This window comes from Acanthopagrus latus, chromosome 5 (genome assembly GCF_904848185.1).
Source record: "Acanthopagrus latus isolate v.2019 chromosome 5, fAcaLat1.1, whole genome shotgun sequence".
NCBI lineage: Eukaryota > Metazoa > Chordata > Actinopteri > Spariformes > Sparidae > Acanthopagrus > Acanthopagrus latus.
The window spans coordinates 22,103,689-22,121,392 of NC_051043.1; the positions used below are offsets into that span (position 1 = coordinate 22,103,689).

Consider the following 17,704-nt stretch of genomic DNA (forward strand, 5'->3'; position numbering starts at 1 on the left):
CCTTCCTCCCTCTCAACTCCTGTCTTCTCCTCTTCTTCCCATTTCTTCCCATTTTTCCCCTCCTTTCTTAATTTTGAACCAAAGATCGCACAAATGTTTCATATCTACGCCGGCGGTAATCTTTATTTAGCAAGGCCCTCAGCAACGTGAGTCCGATCAATCATCAGAAATACGTCATTAAGCGTTAATGAATTTTCTCTGATCTTACTCCTCCCTGTGATTAAATTCCTTCATGGCGAAATGAACTATTGGCCAACAATCATAACACAGCCGGAAAGTAAAAAAATATTCATGAGACTGTAGCGAGAATAGCACACACTGAGTGTCTCTCCGTCGTTGACGTGACAAAAGAGACAAAGTACTCCTTCGTCTGTGGATGATAGATCTCTGTCCATCACTGCGCGTCTCTCAAACAGCATCCGCCTCTCTCAGTTTTTCTCATTTTCTTTCACGGGCGCCACTTGTGCATACGCTTTGTCGAACTGTTTATTTTTGAACCATGTTAATCACATTACCATCCCACGTGCTAACACTTAAGCCTCCCTACACAATTTTGCACGAGCTGTATATTGTATTTAACATAACGTATTTAAGTAGAAAGAAAAAAAATTAAAATCCACCCGCGATGAAGAGTGACAACACTTTTATCAAGCCTCTGTGGAGCTCAACCCCCCCCCGGTTCTCATTTTGACACGCTCTCTCTGCAGAGGAGGTGAGAGCAGTGTGTGTGTGTGTGTGTGTGTGTGTGTATTTGCAGCTGTGTGACTGCCTCTTCAATATGTGTTTATGCTTATGTTTGAAGATGGGGGGTGGGGGGTGCGGGGGGCATTCCGGGGGACTAACGTTGATGCTGCTGGTAGACTATAGGCACAACAGACACCCGCACACAACACAACCCATAGCCTCCGCCTCGTTCTCGTCCTCCTCCTCCTCCTCCTCCGTGTGGCGTGGCAATCATTAAAATGATTTATTTAACTATTGGCCCAAGGCTGAGAGATTAGTGTGACAGGCCTATTTTATAATTCATTCCCCCACCGCCAGGGGAAGTGCAATTCAGGCAGATGACACACATAGAGAGAGAGCGCTCGGAGCCTCAGAGCTCCTCCGCGGATCGAGGGGCGGAGGGGTGGGGGGGCGTTTGAAAAAGCCCTAAACTGCCGACGGATGCACATCCCTCTCTTTCTACAGATTAAAAGCTAGGCAAGGATGTCTAGTCTGGAGTAGAGGAGAAGAGAATGGAGAGGGGGCATTTATTTATCTTCAAATCCATATCAACCACTGACAGATAGACGGTGGGGCACCGGCTGAGACTTTGTTGGGGGGGGCGGTTGTTAACTGGGTGTTGTTTGTGTTTGTGTGTGTGTGTGTGTGTGTGCGCGCGGAGACACAGCCGAGCCTGTGGGAGCGTATTCAGCACTATAGGGGCGCACACCGAACACAGATGCTTTTTTTTTTTTTTTTTCCTGACCCTGGATGTCCAAAAGGGAGGGAGAATCACAGTGGGGGTACAGCCACAGGGGTGAGGGAAAAGAGAGAGGGAGGGATGGGCTTTCTGGAAGGACTTCAAAATATCTATTCTTGTCATTCTGTATGGATCTGACTGTTTTGATCTGGCAGCTGCGAGGTATGGGTGTGTGTGTGTGTGAGAGAGAGAGAAAAAGAGATCCACTGAAAAGCAAACTAAATGCGCCCTCAGATTAGATAAAAAATAAGGTAGATGTGAGCATAGGTGGAGGATGAGAGTGACTTTGCTGCGGGCTAATCACGTCTGTTTATCATTCCTTAAAGAGACTTGATCGATGAAAATGTTATCAGCCGGCAGTGGAGTGTGATGGTGGTTTTAATGCCGCGTGATTAGGAGAATGTTTGCAGCTCCGAGAACGAGCGCACGCCTTCTTCTGTGCATGTTTACATTAGCCTTCTTTTGGAGCGTGTGCGCTCGTGGCGGCAGCTGGCGGAGACATATCTGATCATTCCTTACTCTAAACCATTATAATCTCTCTCCGTCCCTTCTCCTTCTGTCAACACGTGTCCTGTTTAATGTGCACGCTGAGGCATTTCTTCACCATCAAGGCTCTAAACCACCAACAAGCAGATCCATCCAATTAGCGGAGCAAAAGGTCATGGCTAATCGATGACATTGTGCGGAGGGGATACAGAGGACGGGGTGACAAGGAGGGAGGGAATCAGAATCAGCATCACAGACCTCTACATTTTCTGATTTTCTAATTCTACGTCCTCTGTTCTAAACTCCAAAAGGGGGCTGCACGAGGGGGGGAGGGGGAACACTACGAGGGGTGAAATTGACCGACCGTGCTGTAACGTTTCATTACCTTCGTAACTGGAAGGATTGTCTATCAAAAAAAAGAAGAAAAAAAGAAAAAGAAGAAGGGATGAAATGAATTCAGTTAAAACCCTGAGTCATTAATAACCCGTCTTTACTCATGTGGGAGGAGTTTTCATTTCCTTGAGAGGGGATGATTGATTGAATAGACGAAGAGGTGTGGCTGGAGTTAAAGTCAGGGGAGATGAAATGCAGCTCCTGTCTTTTTATTTGATTGCCTCTACAGTATATGCAGGATACTTACCGTTCAGCGCCACAAAGGTGTCTGCAAGAAGAAGAGAAGAGAGACGAGGGGAGACATGTTACTGCTTGCCGTAAAGATGGGCTCATGCTTTAACACGATCAAAGGCCGTGACTTTTAAAGTAATTCGGAATCGACGGGCTGCTCGATATTCTCAGAACTTTTAATCAGAGGTGATCAATGGCCTCTACGGCTAATGAAGGCTCAACGCTATGGCTTCCCTTGACTAAACATACTGATGAAATTGAAGGCAAAAGTATACAGTGTTTGAGTAACTAGTTGAAACTGAGATGCAGTGGACTTAACACTTTGAGTGATATGATGCCAAATTGTTTTGAAGCTTCTCATGCAAAGCCAGCAGCTCAGTAAAACATCAACAGAGGATCACATTTGATGACTCCAAACAGTTATTACTGGCATGGAGAGATCAAATATACAAGCTCCACATTAGCCCCTCTCTGTGCTGTGGCGTGAAAGATGTCGTTCAAGGCGTCTGAAGCCGACTGGGTTGAGAGGCCTGTCTTGTTCTAGTGTTTCTAAATGAGCCCTGTGACTGCTCGCAAGCAAAATCTTTTTTTTCCCTGTGCGTCGCTGAATATTTGTGTTGTGTTTACGTGGACATTTGCAAGAAGGAGCCCAGTCTTTTGCCCAAGTGGACACAACACTCTATTGACCGGGGGGACCAGGGAAACAGCGGGGGGAGGACAGAAGAGGATGAGAGCCGATAGGGACAGATGGATGGAAGAGGCTGAAAGAGAGGATTTTGAGGGCGGAACAGACGGGGGAGAAAAAGGTGACAGCAGCGAAGAAGGAAGCGGAGGGCCGAGAGAAGAGGGAGACTGAGTTAACTGAGAAGAGAGGAATTGTGGTGGTGGTGGCGGCGGCGGCGGTGGTGTTGGTGGGGGAGGTATAGAATAGAGGAGGAAAGATAAGAGTGAAGAGGGCCTGCTTACTTTGGCAGTCTCCCAGGCCATCTGTGTTACCATGCTCCACGTCCTGCTCAAAGGCCGATCTGCGGGGAACAGAGACATCATGGTCAGCAGAGGAAAACAGGCCAGGCCATGCAGGCTCGCCACGCCTACCAGAGCAACAAGGCTAAAGGGAAGCTACTACAAAAGCACCCCCAAACACAGCAAACCCTATGCTCGCACACAGTGTAGGCTGCAGAGAGCCCGATACTGGAACAAAATCAAAGAACACCTAGCAGGTGCCCCGGAGGCCTAAAATCAGTGGTTATGAAGAAAGCTGGCGGGCTAGTAAATCCATAGCTGGCATAGGACTCATCGCCAGTAGTGTCGACACAAATAGACTAATGTTTTATTTGACTGTAATAAAAATCTTTTGTTTTACAGCTTGAAGGGAACAGAATCACGGGTTGGGAAACATGCTTTTTCGCTTTCTTGCGTAGAGTTAGATGAGAAAAGCTATTTCAAGCAGCCAGTTAGCCTAACTTGGCACAAAGAAACAGGTAGCCATTAATTGGCTACCTTGATACACTTTTTTTGTACAATCAAACACAATAGTATTAAAATGCTATTGTTTTGCTTTAGGCTATGTGCTGGACTGTTTCTTGGCTCTGTTCTAGTCTTGCCAGGTATAGAGGAAAAACACTTGTTTGTGGTTCTTTAAACCAATCACATTCAGTGTAAAGAATCACACATAACCAGCAACACTGTCCTGTAAAATAGTGTCAAATGTGACCTTTTTGGCACGTGGTGAGTCAAACCCTGTCAATAAAATGGCTAAATGTAAGAATTTCGAGCCAGTTTATAGTTTTACTGTAAGCAACCATGTTAGGGTTGACTGGGAAGCCCCCTGAGGTCAGATTCCTGACTCAGAAAGTCTGAGGCACATTACCAGTCCCAACCTCAAAACCCAAGATGGCCTCTTCACAAATCACCAGCTGTGAATTCTGAATGAATGAATGGATGAATCTACTTGGGAATGACGTCATTCCCACCACCGACTTCCAGTTGCCAAGATAAATGAATGCATCATAACGGGCCATTTTGAAGGTTACAAGGTAAATTTAGCATTTTTTAATTATAAAACAAAACTATATGTGAGTATTTTGTGCTACATCTATTTTAGAAAACGGTGCATTGATGTTGACTCGAGGAATGTCACCTGCCTGAGGGCTGAAGCTGCTTTCTAGTGTGGTGGTACGGCAGCTGTTGCTTCTGTATCTTTTGCCTTCAGCGAGGACTTTGTTCTCTTGGGGGTTGTTGTTTGTAACTAACACACACAGAGCAGAATGGAGGAGAATGGCGCCTGAAACGGCAGGCTTTCTACCCACAGTCTACATCTGGTGAGTAGGACTAGCTCTGTGCAGGCGACAGGGCAACCAGCCAGTCTGTGTGCTAAGCTAAGCTAATCGGCTGCTGGCTCCAGCTTCGTATTTACTGTTCTATTCTCATCTCATTTATTTGGTAAGAAGGCAAAACAATGTCCCCACAATGTTGTGGTGCACCTCCAGAAAATATGGAATGAAACTCTTTTGATGAGAACCTCGTTTTGTTCGGTCCCTTATCCTATTTCTCAGTATCTGACATCAGCTGGGTTCAGTAGAGATATGAGGCTGTAGTGCCAATCACACGGGCCAACAACAGGGCAGCGAGGGGTAACTGTGCTTGAGGGCCATCATATGACACGGGGGGGAGGAAAGAGGGGTGAGAGAGAGAGAGTTTGGGAGATGTTATTTTCTGATGCAATCTGCACGAAGACCTGTTTTCTTCCTGAAAGACCACCAAGCAGGCAGTAAGGAGATCTGTGAAACAGAGCGGACCAACTGTCAACCAGGATCACAGTCACGCATGACAGCTTTTCACAGTCCTGCTCAGCTCCCAACCCCGGTCGCTACACCTCCTCCTCCTGCCTGTCCACCCGCCTCTCATCTTCCTCACCCTCCACTGGTCACAATTATAGCATGAAGAAGAATGATTTTCCAAAACAGCATCACACACCCCCTTATCCCCCTGATCAGAGGCGAAAGCGTGAACAGGACGAGTGCAGGTGATTTTTTAGGTGGAAAATGAAAATTGGATTTTGGTTTCTCTGCTCAAAGTCACTCCCTCATGTATATTTAAACACTGAGTGGAGATTATTGAACATTTTCTTGTCGTCATTCAGTATCATTTCCTCTTATGTGACAGGACTGTAATTAGGATGGAGAAAACGTCCCCTCTTGATAAACAATTTCCCTTCAAAAGCACCCACAATAACAATCTCACAAACAACAACAGCGGCATCCTCTCCTCATATCTGGGGTTGCGTTTAATCTGCTTATCTGATTTGCTTATCATAAACAGTCATAATCACAAAGCAGACGCAGAGTTTGCACAATTAAAACCTGTCCAAGCACAAATGCTGTCCAAGCAGCACAAACGCTATCTGCCGGATTTTCCTCACAGACTTCGCCACTGCGTCCCGCCCTGCCATGAAATGCTGGTTAGCGTCTTTGATGAGACCTAAATACTGGCGACCTCGCGGACCTTGTTTCCATGGTTGATAATAACATTACATACTGCGGTGAGACTGTGTTGAGATGAAGATTACAAGGTCTAAATCCCATTGGTCTCGAGATGAATTAACAATGAGCAGTCACACTACAGATGCAGTGTCTGGCCTTTACTTGGCACATGTGAAAGTGATTGAACCGTAGTACGCACCCGCAGTTAAAGGTTTCAAGTCCCATTGCGGCTGCAATATAGCGAGAGATGCGCAGTGTGTTCGAATGTGACACTGCAGACGGTTCAGCTCGGGGTTAAGATCCCACTGCAACCGCGTAATGCATATTTAAATCATATTCAAACTTCATTGGGCTTAACTGGAGGCAGCTAAGAGCCTCATTTTGTATTATCTTGCGTCAGATGTGATTATTATGTGCGATGTGTGGCTGCACAGAGGGGTTGCTAAAATGCAGGTCAGGCAGAATAGCATTAATTATTCATATCAGAAGTGAATGGGTGACCAGGGACCTAGTGTACTGTACGTACAGTGTAAAGTAAGCCTGCATTATGTTTCCTCAAAGCGTCCCATTCATTTTGATTTCATGGCTTTGATTTAAAGAGAAATACCTGCAGTAAAGTGAGACTGTGTTAATCAGGGATTTTACCAGGAAATAAGTCAGTCTTGTGCGCCACACATGATCCAGAGAAGAGACAGGGTTGATGGCTGTGAGAATGGCTTAAACATGGGGTTCGAGACAGTTATCAACATGTGAAGCTAGCATGCTAACTAGCTACTTTACTGTGACACACAGTCCACCACAGAAACCGCTGGAGAATGTGCAGAGAATGGGGCTAACGTGGCTAACACTAGCCACAAAGAACTGCTGTCAACATGTACTGTACATGTACACACTAGAGACCAACTCTCACATTACTGTAGGCCCAGGTTAATATGCAAAACAATTTTATACAATATATGTAGTCGGAGTTCCCTGCTCTATCTCTATATCAGCTGTTGGGTCCTCGGCCCGATAAACGTTGAAGACATCTGGCTTAAATAATTAACAATTAATTACCAATATGTTGATCTGGTGTCAGCGAAACACTAATTTACCTAGTTTACATAATAACAACCGTACAGATTCACGCAGGATTATATGCATGAACAGGGGCCGACTGGGCACCATATTGCAGGGGACCAGAGTGCAAGCTGCACGTAGTCAGTAGGTATGAGAGGCATAACTCCACATGGGAAAGCTGGCACACAAGTGTTGAGGCCAGATGGAAGAAGAAAAAGGAGGGGAGGCTTGCAAGAGAGAAAGAATATGTCAGAGGGAAGATAGAAAAAGAAAGACGGACAAAAATAGATGCACAGACCGGGACGGGCATACGGAGGTAAGAAGTTGGATAGGTTGATGGTTGGATAGACAAATAGACAGAGAGACAAGTAAACAGGAAGAGATGGTGCTGCAGAGGGATTTTTTTTATTTTTAATGAGGGAGGGAAAAGAAATATGTTGAGAAGGTCTGTTCTCTGCACAGACCTGTTTATATGAACAAACCTGCATATTTATCACCAAAATGCCTCTGACTTTTCCCTCTCGCCTTCTGTCCGGCCTGGCAAACGCTCCGAATAGCTCACCACAGACCAACAGATCCTACTGGCTCTAATCCCCCCCCTCCCCTTCCCCCCACCCCCTCTCACTTAGAAATATTGTACAGTAAAGGAGCGAGGTCATCTGCCCTCTTAATGCCTCTGTGTCGGCTCCTGCTCCAAAGTGGAAACTCAATCAGAACAGTCGAATGCAGCTTTACGGAATAATAATAGGATGGGTTGCGTGTGTGTGTGTTGTGTGTGTGCATGTGTGCCTTTGGTGTATTGGCCTGCCAGACCAATCATTTTGCAGCAGGGGGATCAAATTCATTCAGCGTCAAATGGCCACTGGAGCACTGGTCCTTTTGTTATGACTTCATCTGTAAAATGTTTTTTCCCACCGCAGAACTCCATATGGTGTTTGTTCAAAAAGCATAATCTGGTTCTGTGTCATAACTACAGCCACAAATTATAGTTACCGCGACCATCAAGCTTTCCCCAGCGCCGCTACCCAACCCCCGAGCCTGGGGCAAACAACACTTTCCTTCCATTCATCCTTCCAATAGGCCCTTTTCAGCTGGAGGAAATTGCACTTACACACCATAAAATTAGAAAGATCACAGGCACGACAAATCGAGAGACGAATGCCACCAGGCATGACAAAGAAGGTGGGAAACTGTTCATAAAAGTTGCTAGAAAAACACTTGTGCCTCTCCATTCAAATTGCCGAATGTGTTATCAGGTTTCTCAAAGTGAAAAGTTTAGTTTAGCAGCGCCGGCAACTGAATTTCAAGCACGCTGATTGGATGTCTTGGAAGTCTTAATTGACTTTCTTCTTAACGCTTAAAGGGGTGTTACAGTATTTTCAATCCCAAGACTAACGTGTGTGTATTTTGGCATGTACATAAATAATAGCAACAAATGTTTTGGAATTGTGAGAATATTCTGGTTTAACAAAGATGTTGTTTATAGTAAGACCCTGTCTGTCATCTGTTTCTCTGTTTTTCAGAAAACATATTTTAGTGTTTTGTTTATTTGTAATACATTTTCATTTGTTACCAGTTTTACTGTTTCAAAACGAACCACGTGCGAGAGCTGAGCCCTGCCCGGCTCGCAGTACGTCACCCATCAGCAGAACTCTTGGCTGGTTTGGTGTGTTGCGGTGCATTAAAATTTTCGTAGGCTTTCTACCTACTTCATCAAAAGGCAAAGACACGTCTCTTTTTTTCTGATTTCTCTGCTCGTAGCACCAATTTAAAAAAATATTTGTGTCTCCCTGCTGCAGAGACAGTCCGGTTTGATGCAATTGCCGTCTCTCCGGCAGTGAAGTACTTCTTTAACAAAATTGATTTTATTCTTCGACAGAAAGGTCTTTCTCTGCAAGGATCCTTTTGTTAGACTGTCAGACATTAACAATAACAATCTGAGCCTGCCAAGTTCACTTTGACAGTTGAGTTTCCCTCAGAGATTACGTTGCAGACCTCGCTGTGGCTGCGGCTGCGGCAATCTAGGACCAATTACAAAACTTTTTCTTCATAACTGTGTCAACATATAGGTTTTAAAAAATCAGGTTCTCCCCCTCAGAGTGTGTACCTTTGACTTCTTGATCAAAGGGCCAGACATTTTCAAATGCATCTACATTACAGGGGGAGTTTCATCCTTATCCAGGCCATACAGGGCTCTTCTGATCTAAATTTCTTCCTCAAAACCACATAGTGCACATTTGAAAGTGCTTCGTGTCCCAGTCACCTCGCATTGTCTTTGCAGAAAATTAATGGGACTCCGCCACAGCAGACATGTTTTGACTCGTAGACCGGGGGGGAAAAAGCAGTATGGTCATAGTCTTTTGAGAAAGTCAGGTTTTTGCATTTTTGGCACCCTTAGGACAAATTGTCATGTAGGGAAAAATGCAGGTTTTACTTTATGCAAGTGTCCCAGTAAGTCATGGCAGTGAGCCAGCATTCACTATACCAGGACCCTGAAAATGGGGCAGCTAAATGGAATTCAGCCATCACTAATTTTATGATTTACACCTGTGTTTTTTTCTTCTGTGAGTGTCTTAATATCTGTGAAAGCAGCTCACTGTGATTGTGTACAAACAAGTTACTTACTTGATGTTGCCAACCACCTGCTTGCAGGCTCCTTCTGACACCCAACCACAGTACGGGTCTCTGGAGGCTATACAAGACCTGGATGTGACACACACAGAGACACAGACACACACATATCAGCCCCTCATCATATTGTTTACTGGAGTAGTGTTTCCCCCCTGTCAGAGGCAATGATTTCAAACTTACTTCTTGCATCTTCCATGTCTTTCACAGCGAGACAGCGGCACTTTAACCACACAGGAGGTGAAGGCCACCCACAGAGCGTGACTCTTGCTGTCTATCTGCATGCCGATGATGCGCTTGTCCTCCACCCCATCAATACTGCACCTGGAGGGAGCGAGAAGAGAAGACAGAGGGGAGGATGAAATGAGGATTTTTCTGTATTTCTTTCAAACTACCAGGCTATTTAGGGACAAAGGAGAGATATAAGAGTTCACAAAATCTGTTTAAACAGTTCATTTGAGGAGACAAAACGAGTAAGAGGACGATTAAGATGTGGCAGAGAGACAAACTGTGCGGTCAGGAGGAGCGGAGATGATGCTGGACTCGAGAACATGGGGTCAGCAACAGAGTGGGAGATAAAGAGAGATAAAGAAAGGGGTGATACAGATACAACAGATAAACAGACAGATGGGCACTGTGAGCAGTCAGCAATAACACTGCACTTAACTTTAAACCTCACCAACATTAACTCCCCCCCGCCTCCTCCCCGCTCCACCATTCTTCCACTCCTCCATCCCCGCTTCTTTGTCTACTCGGCCCCACAGGAGTCACTCTAATCCCTTTGGGCGTGTCAAGCTTTTCTATCCCTTCCCTCCATCCATTCCTCTCTCCATCCTGCCATCCAGCTCCTGGGATTTAATCTCCCCTTCGCAGTGCTCTGGTCCCGCATTAACGCTCTCAATTAGGGCTTAGAGTCCATCTACACTGGGTAATGCACGACAATCGGGCCCGCGCTGATCCAGTCAGCAAGGCCTGAGAAGCAGGCGGGCAAAGTCACTTACTGGATTCGCCTAAAGCCAGATGGCCAGCAGCCGACGAATGCTCAGTCCCAGTCATGGTGAGGAGAGGAGAGGAGAGGAGAGGAGAGGAGAGGAGAGGAGAGGAGAGGAGAGGAGAGGAAACAGGACAAGAGGACTAGAGGGCCTGCCCTTCATCCCTCCATACGCCTCATCACATGGCCGCAGCATGCTGGATAACAAACAGTGGTAACCTTGAAAGCCCTCCTGTCACGTCCTCACTCTACTTCCCTTCTTCTTCTCAGCTGTCTAACACAATCACGCATTTGCCGCCCGGCTCCTTCTCATCTCTCCTCTCTGGTCGTCTCCTCTGTTCTCGCTCCCTCCTCTGCGCTGCCATTCGTTCTCCCTCATCCATTACCCCTCGACTAAATATTTGCTTTGGCAGGGTCATACTGTGGCTGATTTTTCCTTATTCACCTCTACTCCAAATAAGAAACAATGCTCAACTCGCTCACCCCACCGTGCCCAGCTCACACACTCACACACACACACTCACACACACACTCACACACACACACTCACACTTAGGTCCATACTTGCACCAACAGCCGTGTAATGTATTAGCCAGAGAACCCAGGACAAACACAGGCCCTGGTCTAAGTGTGTGTGTGTTTCCTTTAATCAGCCAACGTTTTGGAGGAGCTGGGCTCCGCTGTGGTTGGGAACCACAGCGCTACGTTATCCAGAGCCTTAGGGTCTACGTCTTTAATTTAGTAGCTGCGGTTGGGCAGAGTGTAACCTGATAAAACTCTTTTAAATGATAGAGTAGCCATCTGGCTGGCTGGCTTCACTATACAGCTCGGGTCGGGGGAGCTGACTGGTACTGATGGAGCTGGTGGGTTGGTGGGTTGGCTGAGGTCGGAGATGGTTGGAAACATGCAAAATCACAAACACACACATGCTCAGATCACACACACTCTCTCTCTCTGTGCAATAAGTGACCTTCCTTTGTTTCTAGCAACTGTATCCATGTGTTTCTCTATTTCTATCCATCTGTCTCACACACGCACACACATGTTCGCCCAAAGCGACGTACTTGTCAGGGTTGTAGACGTTGAGCTCCTCCAGAAACAGGCTATCGTTGAGGAAGCCATTGTTCATCTTGGCCAGGAACTTGAGGATGATGCCTTTCTCAGATCCCAGGTAGACAACAGTGTGGTTCCTGTTGGGGCCCGCTTCGTTGTCCACAACGATTCGTGTCAGACGATACCTGGGAAAAGAAATACGGAGTTAAAGGTACTATTTATAAGTTGTACATATTTTTAAGTTCAAAACGTCCAAATTATCATCTGAACTTTAACTGAAATGATCAACAGGATGTGGAGGAATAACAGTGTTAACGTCATGTTGAATATGTATTGTGTTGCAGAGGTCAGAGTTAACATGAAAACCAGCCACCTCAAGAGGTGATTGTGCAATAGTAAACAACACCAGCACTCATCCGGTGCTCCGAGCTCCCAGTCTGAACATAGTAAGTTAATACAACTGCTAGCTACATGGTTAACTCAGCTTACTTAACCAATGTGACATATAATTAGCCGCAGTTAGCAGTTACTCTGGTGAGATGATGGCTCCACATTTGTTAAGAGTATGACTCCAACAGGTGACCAATTCTTCCGTACAGCACCTTTAAGAAAGCCAACCAATCAGTCAGTCAATTAATTAGCTTGCTGCCCATTAGAAGAGCGACAGATGGTGATTGAGAACACCTGCAGGGATTCAAAGTAAATGTTCTAACTCTTTCACAGCACTGTGCTGGTTCTGCTACTTTAAAACAAAAAACTTGTGAGACTAAATTTGCATGTGTAAGAAAAGTAAACAAGTAGGAAGGAAAAGAATTGAGGGGTAGAAAAAAAAATTCTAAATAATAATTATGTAATCAATCAAGCAATTGACGTCCCTTTCATCATTCACGTCATATGCCTAAAGGAGACAAAAGAACGGCAGGGGAGATTACACAGTCTTCATTATCTCATTAATGATTGTTGTTTCATTAGATACCCTAATCAGACTGCCAAAGGGCATGTTAGGTGAGTCCTAAAAGAAAAACACTGCTAACAAAAACAGTTAGGAGCTCTACTTTCTTTCTCATTGACAGCTAGTGATCATACAGTTTGGCGCCACATGAGGTGGACGTGCACGAGAATCAATTTTCATTTCATTACTCATAAAAAAAAAAAAAAAGAAATAAAAAAAAATAGCTAAGCACACCAAGCAGATTCAAGTTAGCAAATTAGACACCTGCCAGTCAGGGCGTGCTGGATCTGTGCCCCGTTGTGCTCGTGGGTGTTACAAGGAGAAGTCAGACGGATCAGATTAGAGGAACGGGTTTGATGAAAACACCTCTTTAGGCTATTTACTTTTTTACCATCTGATTCCATTGACTCACAGATGCTGGTATCTATCTCTCAATTAGTTTCAGGGCCAGGAAACTGTTAAAGTTATCAAAAAGGTACATATCGGCACATCAGAGCGTATTATGCAAATGCCTGTTTTAATGATTTTTCGGGATGGGATTTAAAGATTAAACAGGAGAGCTTATCGGAGGAATCTAGGAAGTCCACTTTTACTCTCATTAATGGTTTACTGCATGTGCACCGAGCGAAAATTGCGGGAAAAGGTCCGGAATTCATTTTGGCTGTGATGAATGGGAATTTAACCTTACTGGAGAGAGCACATCCTCGAGGCCGCATCCTCTCATCCCATCTCCCTTTCTGTTTTCTTCAAATATTCCTCAAAATGCTCCATGTCGCTGGCTTCACCCAATCAACAATAACAGCAATCTGAAGGTCTAATGTGGTTGTGATCTATTCAAGCATATCAGGATCTCCAAGGACTGTGTCAATGAGATTTGATCCGAGCGAAATAACACAATCTCAAGGACTGAGACATTCACTGTGCTTCCTTTTTTGGGATAATGAAAATCTCAAGAGGGGGATTCTTCCGAGTGTCTTCTCCCTTCAATTCATTCATCGTGCCCGGCCAGCTGAGGTCCCTGCCGCAGCTCGGCACGTCTCGGGACAGAAAAGCTTTTTTCAAATTTGCAGCTAAGACTCTTTCTGGATATTAGGGTGGCCTCTCCAGGGTGGATCCGAGGATCAAACCCTATTACTGGTTTTGTTTCCAGTTGACTTCAGTTCAAGAATAGAATTCCACACGGAGACAGTGACAGATATCATAAAAGGCCTTACACCACTTCCACTCCATATGCCTCCATGATGCTTTCGGAGCTTACGTAATGCTTTTAACTACTGCCTCTGACTTGCATGCAAGGCTCTGCTCACTGTGGTGTCGTTTCAAATCGAATACGAAACTCTGATTGCTGCTTATGTAAAGACAGAAACCCTGTGTTATTCATAATATGGTTATGTGATATAGTGCACTAATGAACAGAGGGAGTTGTGGAGATAACCTTGATGAAAGCGCTTCATATTCTGACTAAGCTGGCGCAGTATGTAGGTCAGAGCTCAGCGAAGTAGCGGCGAGATGTGATACGATGCAAATCATTTGTAAAACCGATGAAGAATTCTTTATGTGGCTCATCTTTAAAATGATGGTGCCACCGCTGAGGCTTGACAAGAGTCTGGCAAGCAACGGAACCCTTAAATCTCAAGCAGCTGCAATTCAGAACCAGGTCCAAATTAAAAACTCAATTTTTTTCTTCAATTTGAACAAATGCTCTGTCAGCTACTTATGCCTTATTGCCGCTGGGACGGCAGCGCACCGTCATATATTCCCCCAGAGGCCAAATGAAATGTCTGTGCGTAGTGTAGCTGAAAGCCAGACAGAACTTTATGATCAAAAGGCATCAGCCACAGAGCACTGGCTTTTGGGAAATGGGCTCAATTCCAGAGAAATAGGAGAAAAGCCAACTGCAGAACAAAAAGCAACACTTTTTCCTCCAGTGTCCTCTCTTTCAAATACCCTCCGAGGGTTTAAACAAGCACTCTGCGACACAGACTAAACAAAGCTGGAGTCATCTTCTTAATAAGAGCCTGTAAGTGTAAATATGAAATCTGTTTGTTCACTGAAAAGCCAAATTGTTTACTCTGTCTTCATCACATCACTATGCGGACACTCTGGGAAACAGATAGTATAGCGTGGATCAGTCTAGTAGAGCAAAAATAGGTCAGCAGCGGGTTTGTGGTGGAGTACTACTGTGCTTTAATGAGCCTCACTCTCAGAGCAGCACTTCACGTAATTATTGTCCTGGGCTGAAGAGGCTCATAGACCTCTGATGATGACCGCCTTTGGAGTGTCTAACACTTACCGGACCATGGTCTTGAGGAACCAGGGCCTGTTAGTAATGGAGGGCACGGCCTCGTCCATCAGAGGATGCATCTTGATGAAGTTGAGTGTGTCATCGGGGAACTCGTTGGATACCTTGTACCTCTCCATGGATGGAGTGCCGGCACAGTTGCCAGGCCTGCAAACGGAGAGGACGGAGAAAATAAATGGTGAGCATTGGGAGGAAAAAAAGAAAAAGAAAAGCCTCTGCATTGATTGCGGAGGGAATGAGCAATTTCTCAGGCCAGAGCTCTGATGGAAAACAGAAAGTTCTACTTCCATAAAATCAATATGAGTGCAACCTTAAATGACTAAACTCTCATTCCAAGAGGCTTTAGTTTGAGCAAAGGACACAAGATGTCTTCTTTTCTGTGGACTTGGGCTGAAGCACTGAGACATCCTATCTATCTGATCCTTTTACAGGGGGTTGGTGAGCTGCTTGTAAAAAGAGAAGCTGCTTTTGATAGCGTATCCCCTTTGCAGGCATCTCACCTCGGAGAGCTTGTAAAACCCCTTTACTGCACGCTCTCTGATACCCTGCCACACCACATAATCCACACCAGGTCCTAGAAATATTAGCCAGTTGGCCACTGAATGCCTGACATGTAAGGACCCTAAAAAATGTATGTGTGTGCCCAAGAGAAATGTGTACTTATCTTTTTATGAAAACCTTTATTTATGTAGAATAAATCCCCCATTCATTCTGTGCATTTCTGCTTGTATCTCTACACCTTAACAATATCTATATTTAGTTCATATGAAAATGTGGGACCCTGCAAGAAAACTGCACTGACGACATTCTTGAAAACGGACCTTTTAACTCCACAAGGCCCACTTTTCCATCCTCGAATTAAATACGTAAAAAAGCCTCCCTTGACAGATGAGTTCAGAGGCTCCGATTTCAAATTACCCTCCAAATTGATATCATTGCGGACCAGCAATAGACTGTAGAAAAAAAAAAGTGGAAGTAGGAGCCAGTCCTATAATGTTTTTTTAGTCGTAGCTACATTTATGTCGGCGGACATATGGAGGGCAGAGCGGGAACAGACATCTCTTAATGCGAAAACCTGTAAATGATTCAGCACGAGAGTCTAACACATGGAGGAACAGTCTGCTGCGGGGCCAGACCTGGGTGGCATTGTTACAGCTCCCCGTCTGTTTGCCGGTTTGCGGATAGACGGTCTGAACGCAAGACGGAGGATGGAGATGAAATCAATCGCGTCTATCGCTGCAGAAACGACGGCGCGTGAAAATGATCTCTTTTTTTCCGGCGCGCGACCTTGTTGAACATAAATAAGTAATTACGTGCTAATTGAAGGGAGCTCACGCACAGGTATTCACACAATGCATGAAGATGAATGCACAGAGAGTAGAGTGCAGGCTCTGTGATGGTGAGGAACCGCCTCCTCAGCCATATGGGAGCACACACACACACACACACACACACACAAAGGGTACCAACAATTATCATGGCCCAGATCTTTGAAGTAAATCTCTTTTTTTCTGGGGGATAGGAGAGCAGCTCTTGGCGCACTAATTAGCAGGCAATAGATGGGAGATTGATCAGGCTGGTGCATTTGTGGAATTAGCCAGCCATCTGTAAAATGATCTCATGCTTCATTTGTTGATACCGAGCCCTTCTTTGATGCAGCTGCGTGTGGTGGGGGGGAAGAGGTGAGGTAATGGCGCAACTGCGAAAAGAGGTGGCGTGTGTGTGACTATGCGGGTGTGACGCAATGTGACACAGGATGTGTAATCCCTGATTTCGAAAACAGTAGGGATTCATAGGACGCTGACGCAACAGGAGTTAAAAAAACGTGGCGACATTAACACGTTGTAGATTCAACAAGTCTTGTGCATTAATTAGAGGACGTACATCGTGGTTGTGTGTGTGAGAGACAGAGAGCCAGCAGTGAGAAGAAAGGCAAGAAGAGAGAGAAGCGGCTTGACTGAAGCTACTGTGTTACTGTAAATCCTGTGCATGTGTGTGTGTGTGTGCGCGCTGTGGTTAATTAACTGCTTTTGTACCTTGGCTTGGGAACCTTCTCTTCAGGAAAAGGCGTCCAGGTGGAGTCTGGGGATTTCTGCTCTTTGAAACGCCCTGTGAACGTGTTGGCCACCTCCTCCATGTCATAGGCACACACCGCAGAGCCTGGTATACTGCCACGACACACAAACGCAAACACATTAAAACAAAACACACATAAACAGCAATCCCCTCAGCTGCACATTTCAAAGAAACATGTTGCCAAGTCTGGACTATCACCAGGAGACAGAAAAAATGGATTTACAATCCCACTTTCGGAGGGGGTGAGTCTCTGGAGGACGGCTCATTTTAGCTGTTGCATGTTACACCGGGGGAAGCAATCAATGCACCATGTCGTCAAGGTATTGCAATTTGTCTCCCCTCACTCACACAACAAGACATTTAAAGTAGGATTTTAAAAGCTTTGACATTTTTGGGGGAGTCAAGTCATTTTTTCCTCCAACCAAGGTACTGCATTCTTACCAGCAGTTTTAATTTTTATAAAGACAAGCTGTTAGTGAAGTACCTGTCTAATACAGATGTCGTTAGCAAATGTATTCAAGAAGAAGAAATTGTGTTATAATTATTTGTTGATTTATTTGCAATAGAAAAAAAAACATCATCTGCATAT

The 17,704-nt window shown here is 45.2% G+C and overlaps 1 protein-coding gene across 4 annotated transcripts in view; it reads right to left on the bottom strand.

Annotated features, from left to right (window-relative positions):
* The window catches only part of sema6a (sema domain, transmembrane domain (TM), and cytoplasmic domain, (semaphorin) 6A), a 116,550-nt gene that overhangs the window by 17,431 nt on the left and 81,415 nt on the right, over positions 1–17,704 (bottom strand). For 3 of the 4 annotated variants that reach the window (XM_037098330.1, XM_037098329.1, XM_037098326.1), the window contains exons 11-17: positions 17,076–17,207; positions 15,031–15,186; positions 11,797–11,970; positions 9,925–10,065; positions 9,739–9,816; positions 3,539–3,597; positions 2,589–2,609 (exon numbers count right to left, since the gene is read on the bottom strand). In XM_037098330.1, coding sequence (XP_036954225.1) covers positions 2,589–2,609; positions 3,539–3,597; positions 9,739–9,816; positions 9,925–10,065; positions 11,797–11,970; positions 15,031–15,186; positions 17,076–17,207 — 761 coding nt within the window. The remainder of the gene's footprint in view (positions 1–2,588; positions 2,610–3,538; positions 3,598–9,738; positions 9,817–9,924; positions 10,066–11,796; positions 11,971–15,030; positions 15,187–17,075; positions 17,208–17,704) is intronic. The other variant, XM_037098327.1, reaches the window with a different exon arrangement.